This window comes from Leptinotarsa decemlineata, unplaced genomic scaffold (genome assembly GCF_025532065.1).
Source record: "Leptinotarsa decemlineata unplaced genomic scaffold, Ldec_3_MD MMD2_P_RNA_scaffold_4, whole genome shotgun sequence".
Classification (NCBI taxonomy): domain Eukaryota; kingdom Metazoa; phylum Arthropoda; class Insecta; order Coleoptera; family Chrysomelidae; genus Leptinotarsa; species Leptinotarsa decemlineata.
Window position 1 is genome coordinate 953,701 of NW_027412531.1, and position 21,581 is coordinate 975,281.

General features: G+C 36.5%; 1 protein-coding gene across 1 annotated transcript in view; it reads left to right on the forward strand.

Annotated features, from left to right (window-relative positions):
* Nucleotides 1–21,581, forward strand: part of bma (SCY1-like protein bma) — a 115,634-nt gene that overhangs the window by 13,879 nt on the left and 80,174 nt on the right. Inside the window, exons 2-3 of the mRNA XM_074186595.1 lie at nt 7,737–8,120; nt 9,374–9,494. Coding sequence (XP_074042696.1) covers nt 7,737–8,120; nt 9,374–9,494 — 505 coding nt within the window. The remainder of the gene's footprint in view (nt 1–7,736; nt 8,121–9,373; nt 9,495–21,581) is intronic.

The window sequence follows — 21,581 nt, forward strand, 5'->3', positions numbered from 1 at the left end:
CATCAAGTTCCAATAGCAAAATGTATACAGATTTTCAATATGTCTGCGAATAAAGAAGATATAGGCAAAAAAATAGTTTGGGATTTTTTGGTTTTTTCTGTATATTTCCAGAACCAAAAGAGCTATATTCGATTTCTTTACATCACCAAATAGGTCTCTAAAATACACAACTTTGCCACGATTTAACCGACACTCTATCTCTTATCGTTTACGAGATCCCCATGTACAGAAACGAATTTGAATAGCCCTGTATTTTTTAAATATATTTGTTTGTGTATAGAATGTATGTTACATTTTTGAAAAGATTTTTCATCTGAATCACCTGTATATGGTCGATCTCTATTTCCAACTGAGTTGAAATAACATCTCTTCATCCAATGAAATCGTGCAATCTAGCTATTTCTGATATGATATTCACACCCTTCTGACACCCCACTCAATATTTTTCAGCTGAATATGACATGCAAATACATCACGTGTGCCTCCAACTGTCTTTTAGGTTCCAGACAAGTGAGTTGTGGCAGCCCTATTCACAACCAACTCTCGTACCGTCTAGACTGCTCACTTTTGTTTGTCTCCTGAAAATGGAAAACAATCAAACCCAACAGGAGTTGATAATATCATGCAACCATACAAGGCTACGATGTTTGTCAGTCAGCTTTGTTTGAAGGAACAATGTGTGCGTCAATTTCCTTTCTGTTTGCAAGCACAAAGCAGGTGTTTCGCGTTATCACGAAGATGATTACAAGTCACCAGAAACTGTATGCTGGAAACAATTCTCCACCACGGTTTTCGTGTGAACCTAATTGAGATTGACTCCGCGGATATAATTTTGGTGACACTCAGGTTATTTAGGACTCTGTGGGAAGTAAGCAGGGTATTATTCCCAAAATTATATCGTTGTGTCATAAAAATGGTATGAAAGTTCATGAAATGATTTCAATTACATTTCGTTGATAATAATAATTATATAAATTGAAAGGGTTATATTTTTAGGTGTGGCTAATTATTGTGAAAAATAGTTTTTGGCTTTCTACTACTATATCTTGATATAGAAAAATGTGCGAATCTTCAAAAAAAAAGGAAGAAAGTGATCAATTTAAAAAAACTAACTTCATGCCTAGATAAATTGATGGATATAGCCGTTACTACGTAGTAGGAAATCATAATGTAGAAAAGTGAATTGAAACTTTTTATGTTCTTACCACTTTTATTTGTAACTATAAGGACATTTTCAAACTTACACATTAAACTAACAGTGGTTGATTGAGTACCTGAATTTACAATTTACAATGCGGATATGCTAATATGAAAACCGGTCAGTAAGCTAAATCGCTAGCTCGCGGAGGCAATTCTTGTAGCTCTCACAACGATTTTAATTTAAAAAATACAAACTGCAAAAATCAGAGAAGCTTCCGAAAATTCCACAAGAATATCTAATCATCATAATATTAAACATAAACAGCGGCAACGTTGCGGTGAGCGATCTGCCGTTGACGCCATCAAGCTAGAATCGGCTAGAACCGACCAACCGGACCAGCGCGTTAGTGTTCGAGAACGATCTGGATTGCTTTGATCGGGATAAATACGCACGGCGCGGCGACATTGCGCTTACTTTGAAACTGAACGCGTAACCAACGTCCAGCGGTTGGGTTAGTAGAGAACAACAAAAATAATATTATGGCAAGCAGTTGTAAGAAGGTGAAGACATACCACTTTCATTCGGAATTGGAAGAACAATACTTTTTCACAGAAGTTGAAGATAAAAATGTGTGTTTGTTATGTAATACTTCGGTCTCCGTTGCTAAAAAAGGAAATATTGAGAGACATCATAAAACTGTACATCCTAATTTTGAAAAATCATTCCCACTACATTCTGAAACAGTTTAAAAAGCAGTTAATTGGACAAAAATCAATATTTTTAAGAACAGTCGACAAAAATGAGGCTGCAACTAAAGCATCGTACCGTATGTCCCAGATAATTGCACAAAAAAAGAAACCTTATGAAGACGGGGAAATGATAAAACAGGCGTTTTTAGAAGCTGCTGATTGCCAACTTTAGAAATGAAGACGAGATAGTTTCAGCTATAAAATCTATGCAACTTTCTGCTAATACAGTGATGAGACGTGTAGAAGTAATGAGCAATAATATTTTTTCACAGTTAAGAACTGACTTAGATAACTGTGTTTATTCTTCACTTCAACTGGATGTATCAACAAATGTCGTTGACACTGCCCAGATGGCCGTGTTCGTCAGGATGGTTTTTAGTGATTTTACGATTAAAGAAGGTCTTTTGAAGTTCATCCCACTGAAAGGACACACTACTGGACATGAGTTGTTTTCTCATTTAAAAAATATTATTTCTTTCGAGAAAATTCCAATATCGAAAATGGTAGGCTTGACAACCGATGGCGCTCCAGCTATGGTGGGTTGTGATAAGGGTCTGGTGGCGTTATGTCGTAAAGATGAAACTTTTCCGCAATTTCTCTGTTACCACTGCATTATCCATCAGCAAGCATTATGTGAACATTTCCTGAAACTAAACAACGTTATGAAAATGGTGGTAAAAATTGTTAACAAAATTACAGCTCAAGCGTTACAAAAAAGATTATTCAGAACCTTGGCCGATGAAGTTGACTGTCAATACGGGGACCTACTCCTTCACTCTGAAGCCCGATGGTTAAGTAGAGGACGGGTGCTGAAACGTTTTAATGATGTCCTATCTGGCATAGTTCAATTCTTCAAACAACGCGATGAACCGACTCCGGAACTAGAAAATTCAATCTGGCTTAGAGATTTTGGTTTTCTCGTGGACATTACAGAGAAATTGAACGAACTTAATTTGCAGCTTCAGGGGAGAGACAAAGAACTAGCGGAAATGATTTCTGATATAAAAGCATTTATCAAAAAGCTGGAGTTTTGGGAACGATACCAAGCATTTTCCTATTCTTTCAGAAAAAATATCTCAAAATCTATTAGAACCCTATGACAACAGATATCATGTAGAAATAATTTCTACCCTGAAACATAACTTCAAAAATCGTTTTAAGGATTTCAATGAAATGACTTCAGTAGCGCAGTTTATTGTTTCACCCTTTATGGAAATTGATATCCAACAGTTTGCAACATGTGTTATGCAGAACTTTGGTGAAGACATCGCTGCAACAGAAATGGAAGTCATTGAGTTTCAAAATGATTCAGCCTTGAAATCGTTAGTCTCAAGTACTGAATGTATCTGGCCTATTGTAAGTAAAGACAAATATTCAGTTCTATGCCGTGTTGCCTTGAAAGTGAAAGCATTATTCAGTTCAACATATTTGTGTGAATCTTCTTTTTCCAATATGAAGTTTATTAAGAACAAATATCGCAATCGACTTACAGATGAACATTTGAATAATTGTATTTGAATGCCTGCATCAAATTATACTGCAACCATTAAAAAAATTATCGATGAGTCTGTGTGTCAGCCTTCTCATTGAACGTGCTTTTTTATTTTTCAATGTTTATGTTCATGATAGTGCGTTACTTTTCTGTTGTTATTATTAACTATTTTTAAATCATACGTGACATGCCGTTGTGGCTGGATAAAAGTTTGTGTTTGTTTTTCAAACACCTTCCTTTGATAGGTAGGAATGTATCTATGAACAAGTACGTACTAGTAATATTAGTTATTTTGTTATTAGTTTATTATTAGTACCTATGTATTATGTATTACCAGTTAAATAGTGAAATAAATACATATAATGATAAATTAACTGTGTATTATTTCATTTACGTTGCGTTACGTGGCTTCCGTGTGGGTAGCTCGCTGTTTATTCCAAAATTAACAAAGTAGCTCAACACATTGAAAAGGTTGGCGACCACTGATCTAACAGGTTGCACCCGCAATGTTTATGCTTGTGAATTTCCAAGGATTTTAAATAATTGAGTTTGTAGCACTTCTTTGCATAGTGCAAAATTTCCGTATCGTTCAGATTCGGGAACTTGTGTGGTTGAATGCCAAGGAATGGTTTGAAAACGTCGAATCATTTTTACCTAGTCTGGAGGACCTCTCATGTTCAACGTTTTTGGAAATTTCGACCACATTGTTCCACATGAACATTATTACACTCCGGACACTTAAGCTTATGAACTACAGATTTCTTCAACTTGTCCACCTTATCTGTGGTATTGAAAAATAAAAATAATATGGAAGTGGCATTCAGACCACATGCTATACTATAACAATTTTCAATTGAAGGTGAATCATTAGCAACGTCGCACTTGAAGTGACCAACGGGTAATGCTCTTACCAACTCTGCAGAGGGGTACCAAAATAATATTTTCATTTTTTTAAATACGTAGGTAATTACGTAAAAATTGTTATAGTATCAGAAAAAAACAAGAAAATTTACAAAATAATGTTCCTTTCATATAGAAAGAGAACTACAAAGCAAATAAATAATCACCTATGTTATGCTTATGTAATTTCAGAATGCATTGACTCATCCGAAGAGGAATCCCCAGTCACATTTAGATCTATTATTATTTGGTCTACCATCCCGTCGAATCTCCACATTTTCTATTTTTGATCACATGGGCTACAGCATTAGCCCAATTTTCTTTCCGTATCCGTTCCATTGCGAGTTCTAATAAACGGTGGACATCAGAAATGTTACGTTTTCACGAGCTACGTATCCCTTAATTTGAGCCCAGATTAATTCTATCGGTGTTAACTCGCAATGGTGAGGAGGGAGTCTCAAAATGGTGATGCCTCCAGCACGAGCTGGCGATATCTGTCATGATGCTGTTTAATGATACTCATAAGCTCGGCCTTAACCATGTCCTCGGAAAATGGAATTCCTTTCTATTCTAACTAACTCTGCATGTCTGCTTTTCTGGTGGTCATAGTTGGCAGCTGTTCTACTGGCTGTGATAGGAAGCGTTATCCATTACTATTACCGAATTTGGCTCGACTCGTGAAAGGAGGGATTCAAACCATCCTTCAAAGCGTTGGGCGTCCATGTCTTCGTGATAATACCCGTTTTTTTTTTGGATAAAAAAATTAGTGCACTATCGTCTAAAAAAACACTCTCGCTACCTATATGGGCGACAATTAGTCGTTGCCCTTTACCCGTTGGTCCGCGTAACCCTGTTGATAAACCGTCCACAAATTCTTGACGATAACTAGTTACAGTAGTATCTAAGGTGAGATTTGTTAAAAATTTTCATTTGTAAATTGCAAAGCGCTTTCGGCTGTTACGCCATCATCAGTGCAATATCTGCAAGTAAGTAATATTCACTGATATTTATTTTAATTTTAGATTGAACTTCAAATTATTTCAATATTGTAGAATTACTTACTCGTCAAGTATATACAAGAAGATCCTGCTGTCTTAAGGTACAACAACTTTAGTAAAAACTACTCTTAGTGGACATGAACATGAACATCACAATAGTAGTAGTATATTCCCAACCAGCAAAGTTGTTTTATAATTCCATGGTGTTGCAACAATTTTATTTTATTAATATTTTATAATTACTTCCAAAATGCTAATTGATTGTATTAGATGATCGGTGAACACAATACAGTTGTAGGCAATAAAAGTGTTTTATAAATGTGTCATAGAAACGTTTATGAAATAAAATCAAAAAACCATCATAAAATAGTCAGGAAATTATCACAGAAACGTTTTTACAACTAACTCATGAAACTTATTTCTTTAACAGTTTAATGAGTGCAGAAGTGGAATTTCAAAATGGCTTCAACCTTTCTATTTGTAAGTTTTCAGTTGTTGACATCTATATTATATTTTCCTAATGTTCAATATAAAATTACTTCTTGCGTTTTCAAGAAAACATTTTTAATACTTTTTTATTTTATTGTTATAGTTTTCGGCTGTATTATATTTTATAAGGCCTACTTGGAACTACTAAAAAACTCTTATATAATTGTCTTCTGATGATTTTATAAGTATCGCTCAAATATGTTGCAAAAGTGAGGGAAGTAAGGGAAGTCTTTACAAAACTACTTTTTAAGAGTGTTAGACAAATTTTATAGTTACTGCCAAAATGTTCATAAAACTGTTTTGTAGTGTTTGTAAAAGACCTTAAAAAATATTGATAATGACTATAATGTTTTATAAAACGGTGCCAATTTCCTATTTATAGCAGTTTTATAAACACTTCGAAAACTTTTCTGGGAGAAATGCAGTTTTATAATTTGTTTCTCCGAAACGTTTCCGCAACTATTATAAAATACGAAATTGCTAGTTGGGTTGCCAGATCTTAGATACTGTGTGATCAGCATTTACCCACGTTTCGTCCAGATAATAAATATTTTTTTAAGCAGAACTCATTTCTCTAATAGAACGAAGATATCTTCGTCGCCATGAGACCACATCTTCTCTTTCTATAAAGACATATTTACGGGATCGTTTGGCATATATAAATTTAAAATATTCTTTTATTACTTTCTTTTCTCATTTTTGGAATGAGATCATTATCCATTACCTTTGTCCTAATGGATTCGAGGGTTGGCGCTTTATTCTCAAAAAAGAAACAATGAATGGTATAGCGTACAAAATTTTTGTGGTACTCGTCCAATTAATTTTTTTTTCTACCACGACAATGTACTTTTGGAGCTTGCACAATCCCAGTCACCTTTTTTTCACGCACAATGCATTCAATTGTCGACACGGATATTCCCGTTAAAAATGAACACTGGGCTACAGCTTCCACTGTACGGAGTGTATTTTTTGAATTTTGGTACACTCTATAGACAATCTGTTCTTCTTCTAACGACATAAACTTCCGCTTTCTTTGGACCTGCTACGGCATCCATCTTAATACTACAAAAATAATAAAATTCAACCATATTATTCAGCTATTTGTCAGTTGTTTATTTACCTCAAAAACTATTTTAAAGTTGATGTATTTTGAAAAACACTTTATTGTGAGATTTTCACTAGAACAGATTAACAGATCCGCAACACGTGTTTCTCTCCACAGTAGCTTTTTCAAGCGTGTTCACTAACAAACTGAATTCTACATACATTGTGATTTATATATACTTTTTGAAATATTACTATCTACCTAGAAACTAATAATATTCTAGGAACTAATTAATGACAGTGATACCTGAGTTTAACGAACATTTATACATGAGTTTAATGACTAGGTCAACTAATTATCTCACAATAAAGTATGAATGTGTTGAAAATCTATGATAATGTATTTTGAAAAACAAGTATCGGCCAACTCAACAATAAATATAATAAAATATATTTAATAAATACAAAACAGAGTCCCTTTCACAAGAAACAGAACATACTACGCCTATGCAGATAGGGACGCTTGATAATGAAGAAATCGAATGACTAGTTATGGCAGTTTAAGGACGCAAATATAATAGACCTGCGAAGTGTTGGTCAGTTTACCGATGTTTCAAAGTATTTAACGAACTGGTTCACTTATTCGCTCGTACATCCTATCGATATGCAGAAGCTATCTTACTTTTCAATTATTTACAATGGCGATGCATAGACAATAAAAATGACCCCGGTAAGAATTTAGTTCTTACATTTAACATTGTTGCCGTTAGCTCTCAGTTCAATTTGTATATGTGTTACCTCCAATTGAAAATTGTTATACTATAGGTTATCTGATTTCAAAGAAAAAAGTGGCAATGAGTTGGATAGATTCACTGAAACTCATATGATTGCATTATTTTTTTCAACTTTGAAAGGCAATTTAGAAGTGGTCAGAAAAATACTTCCATATTTCTTTGTTCCAGGAATGTTCAGTATTTCTATTCGAAAAACGCTGTGCTGAAAAACTCCACAAACCCAAAAGAAAAGAAACTGTGACTGAAATCCTCCGTAGTTCAGTGCGGCAACTGGAACGATTTCGTCATCCGAAAATTCTTCACGTCATCCATCCCATCGAAGAGTGCGCCGACACCCTCGCATTCGCATCAGAACGTGTTTACGCCAGTCTTGCCAACATTCTGGCTTTCCAGGAAGGAAGTTCCAATCAAGGGGGGGTCGCTTCGACTGCCGGGCAGCAACCCACGCCCAGACCGACGTTTCCGAGGGAATACAACTTCCTGGATATTGAGTACAAGTACGGCATATTGCAGGTGGGTAGATAGAGGGCGTAATGATGAATGTTCCTGGAGAGATTTATTATTATCAAGTAGAAATTGACGGAGCGTGGGACTTGACATCATTCACATGAAACTGGAAATTGATACAGATTTCAAATATACTGTTATCGATGAAATATGAAAACACAAAGAAAATAAAAATCTCAAAGTGAAGAATATTATGTCGATTTAAAGAAATCTTGCTCTCCTATATTTATTAAGAAATATTTTTATAAACTGAGAAATATATTCTCTTAAGTTGAAGTTGAATCATTACTTCAAATGGACTAAATAAATGCTTCTTTCGAGTAGAACAAAAATATTCCACCAAGATTGTGCATACATTTCAATAGAAATAATCACATTAGCTCAAGAGAAGTAAGTATGCATTCTTTAGTCTGAGCAAAAGTAATCTCGAAGCAAAACTGTTTTGGGTTTTGAAAGAACGACATGTTTACTTGGAACATTATTTAAATGTATCCACATGAGAAATTAATTGTTTTCCTTTGAAGAGAAGCATTTTTCATTCAAATATTAAATAACTTTTAAGTCCACTACATACTCGTTAGGACAACAAGAGGATTGTTTCAAATTCTTGAGATTCTTGTTGAATACTCTTCGTGAGCAAAAAAATTGCAGAATCAATACTTCTGACCGCTCTGGATTGACTGATTCCGTACAGTCCATCTCGTCTTGTGTTTGTAAATGTTTTGCTGGAAAAATCCTCACTTGTTTACTTTGTAGTAAATGTTCAAGAGGTAGCAAAAACGTATGTGATTTTTTGGAACTTCAACTAGCGTTGGTCACTCAAAATTCGAGACGGTTAGCCGATTCAACATGCTAGCCATTGTAGCCAGTTTCAAGCTATGAAGAGTCACCAGCTTCTATACGTCTACAATAACAAAGACGGAAGCCACACCACCTCTGGATTTTGGGAGGGGACCGAAAATATCGATCGAAATGAGGTCATTTGGCTTTTCCGAAAATGCCGCCTCTAAAACGGGTCTGGACAATACTGTAATCTTGGCTTTTTGGCATACTTCGCAGACATTTATAATACGTTCAACGTAATATTTACATATTTACTCGGGTTTCCAAATTATCCTTTTATACATTAACTACATCATTATCATCTTTTTTCTCCAATAAAACCGTTCAACACGAAACATTTTTTCTACTTATATTTCAATCATGACAATCAGAGAAAAATATATTATCTGATTAAATATTCATCTATCTGTTTTCAGATAACAGAAGCTTTATCTTTTCTCCATTATTCTGGCCACGTTCTACATAGAAATGTATGTCCTGCCAGCATTCTAATCACCAAGAAAGGCACGTGGAAACTTGCAGGATTGGAATTCACAGGTAATTATTTGCGTTTACCACCCTTCTCGTTTGGATAATGAATGGAAATTTGAAATTCAAACAGCAATAATCAAAACTGGAAGGTCAACCTGCCCAAGAAAAAATAATTTTTTTTTCAAAAGTTGAAAATTGTTATTACATAGTAATTTCAAAATGAGAAGTATTTATAGTTTCATTTATTATTTGAAAAATTATGAAAATGAAATGTTGATTTTAGTAATAAATAGTCTGTTTACGCAACATCATCATTATCATTTCAATTGCATCATGAACAGTCTTTTACTTAATAGTTTCAGGAAACACAACATGTATTTCGCTCTGCAATAGCTTCTTCAGGCGTATCTTGTCACGCCTGAAGAAGCTTTTGTATTGCGAAACACGTGTTGCGTTCTTTGTAAAACTGTGAATATGAAAAAATAGTTTCACAAACTACACCTAAACGATTTGATCTCCACAAACTTTATTGAAAATATATCACAACATGTTTTGCTAAACATTAGCTTTTTCAAGTGATTAATACGTCAAATCATCCTTACATTCATATTTATATACTACAGGTAACCATAATTGAGACTACCTGAAATTACCTGAACCTCTAGATCTCGTACCTGCTCAATCATGATTACCTAAAGCATATTGCCTCAAATCTACAGCAATAATAAATCTTTCTCGGTTTTTAAGAAAATAAGTTCAATAATGGTGATCTATTCAAATCTAGTTGGTCATTCTTAGAATGTTTGAGTTTTTAAGTTTATCACTTTCCATTGCTTCCAAATGATTCAGTTTCAAACCTTGATTTTCAATGTGCAAAATTACGAACTCTTCATTAAAGATGTGATTTTCTTCTAGAAGATGATTTGAAAATGTTGTATTTGTTTTCTTATTTACATAGCTCTTTTGATGTTCCTGAAATCTATTCCTAAATGTCCTGCCAGTTTGACCAATATATACCTTAGGGCACGTTCCACACTTTAATTTATATACTCCTGATTTCTCGAATTTGGATGTTTTATCCTTATTATTTTTAACTAGCTTTCCCAACGTATTACTTGTTCTATTTGCAATTTTAATATCTCGATTTCTCAAAAATGAAGCCACTTCATCCGTTGGTTGTCCAAAATAGGTTAAAGCTCTATAATTTTGATTATCTACCATATCAATGGGAAAAACGTCTCGAATCGCTTTTGTGTAGACTTTCTTGGCAAGTATTTTGTTCATCAATTCGGCTTTAAACCCATTGTTTACCGCAATTTGCTTGATGATATCGAGTTCTTTATCAAAATTATCTATCGAAAGAGGAACATTGACTAATCTGTGAATCATACTATTATAAGCTGCTACTTTGTGTTGATACGGATGGGTAGAATCGTAATATCCGTATAGGACGGTTTGTGATAAATTGAAAAATCATGTTTGTGTTCCCATAACACCCTGTCGAACTCTTTGTCCTCTCTCACGTCCATGTTTCTTTTTTGTGATTCAATTTGCTCGTGTACGCTTTCCGCGTGAAACGTGTACAGCTGCCTGGTCAAAGTGTGGGGAATTTGCACGACAGGCTGGAGATCCTTGGGGTAAGACAGGTCTGGATCTCCAAAGTGGCTCTTTAGCTGAGACATCAAGTTATCGCCTATATTGAACATTTTGATTTTGTCCTTTCCATCCTGAGGCGGATAAGAAAGCATGGGATATCATCCTCCGCGGGAGGTGCTCCAAGCTTGAAGTTTTTCTGCGAGTAATGGTCGCGACCTATAACTATTCTGCTCTCAGTGAGCTTCTTTAGGCGGTCATTGTCCATCGACTTCCACTTATTCCTCTTGCTTTTCACTTTTTCGGCCCATTTCCGTTGCTGCTGGATGTTCTCGTCACATTGCTGTCCGTACCGACAGGTCTATTCCAAACTTTCCAAATCGTACCGCTGATATCATCGGTCAGGGACGTCTTTACTTTATATTATATATTCCAAAGTACCATTCGTTGTACAAGTAGGTCAGATAAGATTTTGACATGTGAGGGAACTTGTTCATCAGGATTGCTGAAGTTTTTGTTGTAGACTCTTTATTAATTATTATTGGAGTTTTTTCCCAACACCAAATCGTTATTTTTTACACCTCGACACGTGTTTCGATCACCAAGTGATCATCTTCAAAGAGGAAGATTAAGTTTTATTATATATATTATACTATGGTACATTTCTCAAACATCTCGAATGTACAAAAAGCATATCCACTTTTTCGTCATTGGAAAAATTCATGTTTCTCCCTTAAAATCGTTCAACGATTTGAATAACTTCCATTTTGTGTGTGACAATTAACTTGACATTCACATTCATGTATTTCAAAGCTTACTTCAAAACAATAAATTATCGCTCATCATATTTCTTGTGAAACTCATCTATGACTTTTTCAATACAGTATTTTTGATTCTTGTTAATATCCTCATTTTCTGAACAGAAATTTTTGGGTAGCTAAAATTTTCAAAAGACATTTGGAAATTATACAAAGATTATTATTGGTCTCTCTTTTTCAAGACGACCCTGACAGAAATTCAGTTGGATTTAAGTGAATACAAATATTTATAATCTCAATGAACGACATTATCACCCAGATTATGCAGCACATGAAATAAAGCAAAAAGTTTCTTTGCCATTTTTGATATTATTGAAAATGGAGGCGGTAAAGCAAAAAAATTAAATCTGTCATTTTCAGTTTTTTGCAAATATCTTACAAACCGTTGATGATTCTGTGGATCTGAAAATACAATTGTGTTTCATCCCTATGAAGGTAACTTTTGTTCCATTTAACCGTCCTTGTACGACCTACCGTTTCCGAGATAGCAATAGTAGTATCAGCTAAAGAAAACAGCCTGTATATCCAACGATGAGTGTCGATGGCTTAGTTTGTAGAATGCTGGAACCAACTACATCATTGCTCACTAGATTATCTTAACCCTTACCAAGTGTTTGAGTACGGACATGGGTCTAAACATATTAGACCATTTCCGTTTTTAAGTTCCCTTCACAGATCCTCTGGTATTCAGGCGGGCTTGTGTTACCTCTAAAAGACGTTTACAAAAGGCTCAATCCTCTTTATTATAGTCTTCGGCTTCATCGACAAAGATCAAATTATATAGTCACGGAGTTCTTTTGGAAAAGAGTTCTTCAAGTGTATTATTTTCACGTTTATCGAAGTCAATGTACTTTCTACCGAGGATCCATTTTGAAGAAGACTCCTGATGAACTGTCCGTATATTTCATCGATTGAATGTTTTCTAGCCCAGTGTTCCATTACATATTTGTGCGATATAGGCGACTATTGCTAGGTACTACATACTCTTCTCTGAAATATTTCCTATCGATTGTGTTGACAGTGATGGCGACTCCTGAAATACCTCATAATAATCGTCATTCTATCCAAAGACTACTGAACATTCTACTGTCGAAAGGCAACTTTCAGAGAGAACTGAGATTCATCAAACGATTCGCTTTCAATAACGGTTACAAATAATAGAACAAGAAATCATAGAAAACAACAAAGACAAAATACCAGCGAATCTCTTTCCTCATGTTGATGTTATTTAGGTTATCCTCAAACACAGTTTCAGCATCAAGTGTGTACGTAAAACTCAGGAACTTAAAATTCAGTATGAATCAATATACAGCCCCATACCTTTTCCACTTTGTCAGGCAACAACTATCTCTCTCTGTGACAGTACTCACTTTTGAAAGCTTCTCAAAAATATCATTTACATCAGCAACTACTCCAACATATAATATAAATTTGGAGGCTGAACCATATAAAGAACAACCAAACCAGTATAAAAATGAGTAAGGCTCATGAAAAAGCTCTAAAACATTATTATTTAAATAACATGTCTACATTTCACAGTTAGTTAGTTTGAGTCAGAAAATTCAAATTTGATTACCCACTCATAGGTATATCTGATCCTGTAATTCCATCTTTCTAAATTTTATTTTATATTTTTTAGTGGCCAAACTGTCTGGTTTCAGAATCCTCTACTCTTCCGACCCTCTCCAGTAACCTTATGATGAAACTTGCTGATCACTTTCTTCAAGTTTGGTACCGCCTCCGCTTTTCCGTGATTTTGATCATGTTCCCATAATATCCTGTCGAAGTCTTCGTCCTCTCTCACGTCCCCGTTTCTTTTTTGAATTTCAATTTGCTCGTGCACACTCTCCGCATTTTTTTAGAGGCCGAACTTTGTGGTTTCAGAATCCTCCACTCCTCCGACCCTCTCCAGTAAGCTTATGATGAAGCTTGCTGATCCCTATCACTATCCCCAAGTTTGGTACCCCTCCGCTTTCTTGTGTTTTTGATCTTGTTCCCATAACACCCTGTCGAACTCTTTGTTCTCTCTCACGTCCATGTTTCTTTTTTGTGATTCAATTTGCTCGTGTATGCTTTGAGAATACATTATCATTAGAATAACATGTCCATATTTCACAGTTAGTTTGAGTCAGAAAATTCAAATTTGATTACCCACTTATATATCTGATTCTGTAATTAAATCTTTCTGAATTTTATTTTATATTTTTCTAGTGGCCAAACTGTCTGGTTTCAGAATCCTCCACTACTCCGACCCTCTCCAGTAAGCTATGATGGAGCTTGCTGATCACTTTCCTCAAGTTTGGTACCGCCTCCGCTTTTCTGTGATTTTGATCTTGTTCCCATAACACCCTGTCGAACTCTTTGTCCTCTCTCACGTCCATGTTTCTTTTTTGTGATTCAATTTGCTCGTATATGCTCTCCGCGTAAAACGTGTATACCTGCCTGGTCAAAGTGTGGGGAATTTGCACGACAGGATGGAAATCCTTGGGGTAAGAGAGGTCTGGATCTCCAAAATGGCTCTTTAGCTGAGACATCAAGTTATCGCCTATATTGAACATTTTGATTTTGTCCTTTACATCCGGAGGCGGATGAAAAGCACGGGGATATCATCCACCGCGGGAGGTGCTCCAAGCTTGAAGTTTTTCTGCGAGTAATGGTCGCGACCTATAATTGTTCCGCTCTCAGTGAGCTTCTTCAGGCGGTCATTGTCCATCGACTTCCGCTTATTCCTCTTGCTTTTCCTCTTCTTCGGCCCATTTCCGTTGCTGCTGCTGCTGGATGTTCTCGTTACATTGCTGACCATACCGACAGGTCTATTCCAAACTTTCCAAATCGTACCGCTGATATCATCGGTCAGAGACATCTTCATCTTATATTATATATTCCAAAGCATCATTTGTTGTACAAGTAGGTCAGATATGTTTTTGGCATGTGAGGGAACTTGTTCATCAGGAGCGATATGTGATTGCCGAAGTTTTTGTTGTAGACTCTTATCTAGCATAACGATCTTGGGCACGGCTCGCTCCACTAGAGGAATTTTCAGTATATGAAGTTGGTTGAATTGTTGTCAGAACCCTAATACTCTCGTGAATTCCTGTTGTAATGTGATGGCTTCGCAACATCTCGAAGTCCTCATCGCATGTGTTGCAAGATGAGTTTCTGGTTTTCACCACGACCCTGACCCGTGGAAGTTCTGGCTCACTTCTTTGGGTAGCCTCGTTTTCCAGGGGCGGCTCAACGATATTCCAATATGCTAGCGATCTTCCGTTAACTTTCCACATTTTATCGATGTTCAGTATGCTGATAACTGGGGATTTTAGAGGTTATTTTTCAATACTGCTTATAACAATCACTTCTTTAACACTGCTCTTATCTTGCTTGATAACGTTTATTCATTTTTGGGGTTAGTAATCTACAATGTTTTTTGAATATTTGTTGGGACCCCGCTGTAGGCTTATGCTTCTTCATGGTTTACAATTTCATCCTATCAGTGTTAGTATGTGTTACTATGTATTATATTAAATATTATATGAATTATAAATTGTGGTTTATGGATAATAAGTATAAATAGTAGATTCGGTTGTCCTGGTTCACCGGCCACAGCCAAGAACCACACTCATGGGAGTGTGGATTTGTGTTGAACCTGCGGTGTTTTTGGTTTCATTTGGGTTCTCAGGGCGTTTCAGGCTGTGATTTTTCGCTATCTGATGACTGATGGATATTCCTCAAGGATATTCTGAATCTGCTCCGTAGGGTCTTCCATTAACCCTAGAAGTCTGGCCGGGGGAAACGATAGCTTTTTCCGTGGTATGATCACACTCCTCAAGTTTGGTACCGCCTCCGCTTTTCTGTGATTTTGATCTTGTTCCTATAACACCCTGTCGAACTCTTCGTCCTCTCTCACGTCCATGTATCTTTTTTGTGATTCAATTTGCTCGTGTACGCTTTCCGCGTGAAACGTGTATAGCTGACTGGTCAAAGTGTGGGAAATTTGCACGACAGGCAGGAGATCCTTGGAATAAGGCAGGTCTGGGTCTCCAAAGTGACTCTTTAGCTGAGACACCAAGTTATCGCCTATATTGAACATTTTGATTTTATCCTTTCCATCCTGAGGCGGATAAGAAAGCACGGGAATATCATACACCGCGGGAGGTGCTCCAAGCTTGAAGTTTTTCTGCGAGTAATGATCGCGACCTATAACTATTCCGCTCTCAATGAACTTCTTTAGGTGGTCATTGTCCATCGACTTCCACTTATTCTTCTTGCTTTTCCTCTTCTTCTGCCCATTTCCGTTGTTGCTGTTGCTGGATGTTCTCGTCACATTGCTGTTCGTACCGACAGGTCTATTCCAAACTTTCCAAATCGTACCGCTGATATCATCGGTCAGGGACGTCTTCACTCTATATTATATATTCCAAAGTACCTGCTATAGGCTTATGCCTCTTCAGGGTTCACAATTTTATCCTATCAGTGTTAGTATGTGTTACTAAGTATTATTTTGAATATTAGATGAATTATAAATTGTGGTTTATGAATAATAAGTATAAATAGTAGATTCGGTTGTCCTGGTTCTTGGCTGCGGTTGGTGTTCAAGGGAGTGTGGATTTATGTTGAGTCTGAGGTTTTGTTGGTTTCATATGGGTTCTCAGGGCGTTGCAGGCTGTGATTTTCCGCTATCTGATAGCAAATAGATATTCCTAAAGGATACTCTGGATCTGCTCCGTAGGGTCTTCCATCAACCCCAGGAGTCTGGCTGGGGGAACGGTAGCTTTTCCTGTGTTATCCTTTTGGTGCCTCCGCAGGGCCTCCATAGCGTGGTCAGGGTGTTGATGACCGCGGTGTTTTGGCTTCTCATAGTTCTCGAAGCGTATCTGCCTTGGAGTTCCTGAAATCTCAAATTGTTCGGGGTGATATTTATTTGGTTGTATAAATTGTGTGAGGGGTATCTGTAAGGGAGGTTATGAATGTTTCTTTTTGGATTGTTCTCTCGGTTCTTACTATTCGGTGGACTTGTCTCTAGGCGACAACGATCTCTCACTGTGACATTACTCACTTCTGAAATACTGTCAAAAATACCGCTTACATCAGAAACTACTCCAACATATAATACAAATTTGGAGGCTGAACCATAGAAAGAACAACCAAACCAGTATAAGAATGAGTAAGGCTAATAAAAAAGCTCTAAAACAACCTGATAAAACTCAGAATACTGTTGAGAATACATTATTATTTTGATAACATGTCTACATTTCACAGTTGGTTAATTTGAGTCAGAAAATTCAAATTTGATTACCCACTTATATATCTGATCCTGTAATTCCATCTTTCTAAATTTTATTTTATATTTTTTAGTGGCCAAACTGTTTGGTTTCCGAATCCTCCACTCTTCCGACCCTCTCCAGTAACCTTATGATGAAACTTGCTGATCACTTTCCTCAAGTTTGGTACCGCCTCCACTTTTCCGTGATTTCAATTTTGTTCCCATAACATCCTGTCGAAGTCTTCGTCCTCTCTCACGTCCCCGTTTCTTTTTTGAATTTCAATTTGCTCGTGCACGCTCTCCGCATTTTTTTAGTGGCCAAACTGTCTGGTTTCAGAATCCTCCACTCCTCTGACCCTCTCCAGTAAGCTTATGATGAAGCTTGCTGATCCCTATTACTATCCCCAAGTTTGGTACCCCTCTGCTTTTTTGTGATTTTGATCTTATTCCCATAACACTCTGACGAACTCTTTGTCCTCTCTCACGTCCATGTTTATTTTTTGTGTTTCAATTTGCTCGTGTACGCTCTCCGCGTAGAACGTGTTTAGCTGCCTGGTCAAAGTGTGGGAAATTTGCACGACAGGCTGGAGATCCTTGGAATAAGACAGGTCTGGGTCTCCAAAGTGACTCTTTAGCTGAGACACCAAGTTATCGCCTTTATTGAACATTTTAATGTTGTCCTTTCTATCCGGAGGCGAATAAGAAAGCACTGGAATATCATCCACCGCGGGAGGTGCTCCAAGCTTGAAGTTTTTCTGCGAGTAATGGTCGCGACCTATAATTGTTCCGCTCTCAATGAGCTTCTTCAGGCGGTCATTGTCCATCGACTTCCACTTATTCTTCTTGCATTTCCTCTTCTTCGGTCCATTTCCGTTGCTGCTGCTGCTGGATGTTCTCGTCGTCACATTGCTGTCCGTACCGACAGGTTTATTCCAAACTTTCTAAATCGTACCGCTGATACCATCGGTCAGGGACGTCTTCACTTTATATTATATATTCCAAAGAACCATTTGTTGTACAAGTAGGTCAGATACGTTTTTGGCATGTGAGGGAATTTGTTCATCAGGAGCGATAGGTGATTGCTGAAGTTTCTGTTGTAGACTCTTTATTCAATATTATTCGATCTGGTTAACTTCAAACTATTGCTGAGTAAACTAAAATACATTGGGTTTGAATGCAGTTCTTTAGATTGGGTGAGAAGTTATCTCACAGGAAGGGCTCAACAGGTTATACTGGATAATGATCAATTATGCTCATCTCTTCAGGAAACTTCTTCTGGTGTAACACAAGGTAGCATTCCAGGTCCATTAATGTTCTCTCTTTTCATTTTTGATTTTCCTGCCACGTTATTCCAGTGCGACGTTCATTTATATGCTGATGATTTTCAATTATATCTGTCAAGTCAATCTAATAATATTTACCATGCTATCACCAGGATGAACTTAGATTTAGAAAATACACTTCTATTTTCCAAAAATCATGGCCTTCGAATAAATCCAAACAAAACAGAAGCCCTATGTTTGGGATCTGACCTACAAAGAAATGAAGTTGAAACAAATTTCCATCTTTTTCTTGACAATGAACCGATTGACTGGGTGCATTCAGCAAAACATTTAGGTGTATATATCGATAACACTCTCTCGTTCAACGAGCACGTTAAACACATTTACAAAACTTGCTTTTATAAACTGAAATCCTTATACAAGTTCAACTTTCAGCTTTCTCAAGAAACAAAACTGAAATTAACAAAACTAAAATTCAATCATTGATTTATCCCCATATTAAGTATTGCTGCTCAGTGTATTTCAACTTCTTGCCAGACTATAATAAACACAAACATCAACGCATACAAAATGCTTGTATGGGATTTGTGTGTTGCATAAACTACCGTGATCATGTAACTCCATATTTATTGAAATTAGATCAGCTGAATATTGAGTTTGGAATTCGTTATCTCATATCTGTATTTTTATATAAACTATTGGAAAGCAACACTTCTAATTATCAGTTCAGATTAATTAGTAAGCGATGTGATAATCATTCTATCAACTTGAGAAAAGATACATTTACCATTCCATATCATGTTACCACCAAATTTGAGGGATGCTTTTCATACTTTGGACCGAAGTATCTAAATAATTTATTACCGTATATTCATTTGTTTATATATCAATTCGAAAACATCGCGATCCAGTTCCTGAACTGAACACGACGGCGATAATCATCCCCGCATTTTCCGATTTCTATTCGTCACTGTTACATGACTTCAAATTTAATTTTATGACTCTTCAGCCAATCACAAAACTCGGTTAGTAAAAATTATCCAATACGAACCGCCAATTATACAGTCCACGTGGACTAGTTCGCAGCTGGTTCAATTTCATGTATTGGATTCTTGACCTTCGAGAGTGTCGCAAACTTCAAGTGTGCACCATATCGTTTACTTCGACTATACATTTTTTTGCCAAAAGAGGATTTTTATTTGATTTCACATAAGTAAATGTCATATTAGTCATTTAAATACATCTTTAATATGTGACCAATTGCATAAAGGTCTGACAGCTTGACAGATATCAACAACTCATTTATTTTTCCAAAGAAATCAAGCAAATTCTATGCACTTGAAACTGGTGAATGAAGTGTATCAAGTCAATTGTATCAAATTACACAACAAAACAAAAACTAATATTTTCGTATACCAATAGTTAACTTAATTCAAAAGAAATCAAAAACAAACATAAAAGGAATAACTACAAACTTTCGAATTTCGTCCTTGGAAACAAACTGCTCTTCTATCTCTGAAAACATTGAAATCGCTAATTTATTGGCCGATAGTTTTCAGCAACTCTCCAGCGATAAAAACTTTGGTGAGCACTTTTTACCTATGAAAGAATTGGTCGAAGCAGTACCCCTGCATATCGATGATGACAGCGAATTATCTGAACATTCGAATAACAATGAATGAAATGGAAGACGCACTCTCCAAAGTCAAAAACTCCAGTCCTGGACCTGACGATATCCCATATGTTTTTCTGAAGAAACTTCCCCTGATGGTAAAACAACGTATGCTTGAAATATTCAATATACTTTTTCTCACTCGTCAATTTCCTACTAACTGGTCAGAAGCGATTGTACTTCCTCTGCTCAAAGAAAACAAACAACGATGTGATCCTCAGTCTTATAGACCCATTTCTCTGACTTGTACTATGTGTAAACTTCTTGAAAAATCCTCAACGCCAGACTATCCTTTCTTCTTGATCAAAATAATTTGATTACACCCTATCAAAGTGGTTTTCGTAAACAACGCTCCACTACAAATAACCTCATTAGCCTACAGTCCGACATACACGAAGCATTTGCTAACCAACATCAAGTTATTGCAATATTCTTCGACATTACCAGAGCATTCGACTCTGTTTGGCGACGAAATGTTCTTGAAAAACTCAAGCGCTGGCAAGTTCAAGGAAATCTATTAGCATTCATTCTGAGTAACAGATCCTTCTCCGTTAGAGTCAATGGTGTGCTCTCTGAAAGTGAGTCTCAAGAAAATGGTACTCCGCAAGGATCACGCCTGAGTGGGAATCTATTTCTCATCGCCATAAATGATATCATGGAAGATATCAGGAAGCCTGTAAGAGGAAATATATATGCGGATGATTTGGTCCTATACGCCAGTGGAAAAAATGTGAATTCTATTTGTTCTCATCTTCAGCAGGCAATCGTGGTCTCGTGATACGGGTTTCCAATTCTCCCCTTCTAAAACTAAATGCGTTCTATTTTCTGAAAAGTCCCTACAGATCAAACCTTTTCTGAAGTTGAATGATCAGCAATTGGAGTTTGTGGGCGAAATGAGATTTCTGGGGCTGACATTTGATAGACAACTGAAATGGAAATCCCATGTAAGTAATCTGAAGGAAAGCTATCAGAGGGGTTTGAATCTGATGAAAATACTCTCGAATCATACATGGGGAGCTGACAGTATTACTCTCTTGCGTATATATCGTGCTCTCATTCGATCCAAGCTAGATTATGGTTCTATCGTTTATGGTTCAGCGAAAGCAACTCTCCTGAAGTCCCTTAACGTGATCCAATATTCGACCATGAGTATTGCCCTGGGAGCTTTTTGTACTAGCCCAGTGAAGAGCCTACTGGCTGAGGCCAGAGAGCAACCCCTTGATGTTCGCAGAGACTATCTTTCCTTAAGTTATGCCGCAAGAGTAGCCGCTTCGAAAAACCATCCTTCCTATCGATATACATTCTCAGATCATTTCCAACATATCTTTGAACAGAAACAAAATTACCCCTTACCTTTTTATGTGAAAATTGCCAAAGTTTCTGATAATCATATGGACTTTCCCAATATTCTTCCTCTTGACTTGAAAATTCCCCCTCCCTGGACATTACCAATTACTCCCTTTAATACCTATCTCCTCAACTTTCCCAAATACGATACCCCTTCAAATTTCATAAAGAAATCCTTCG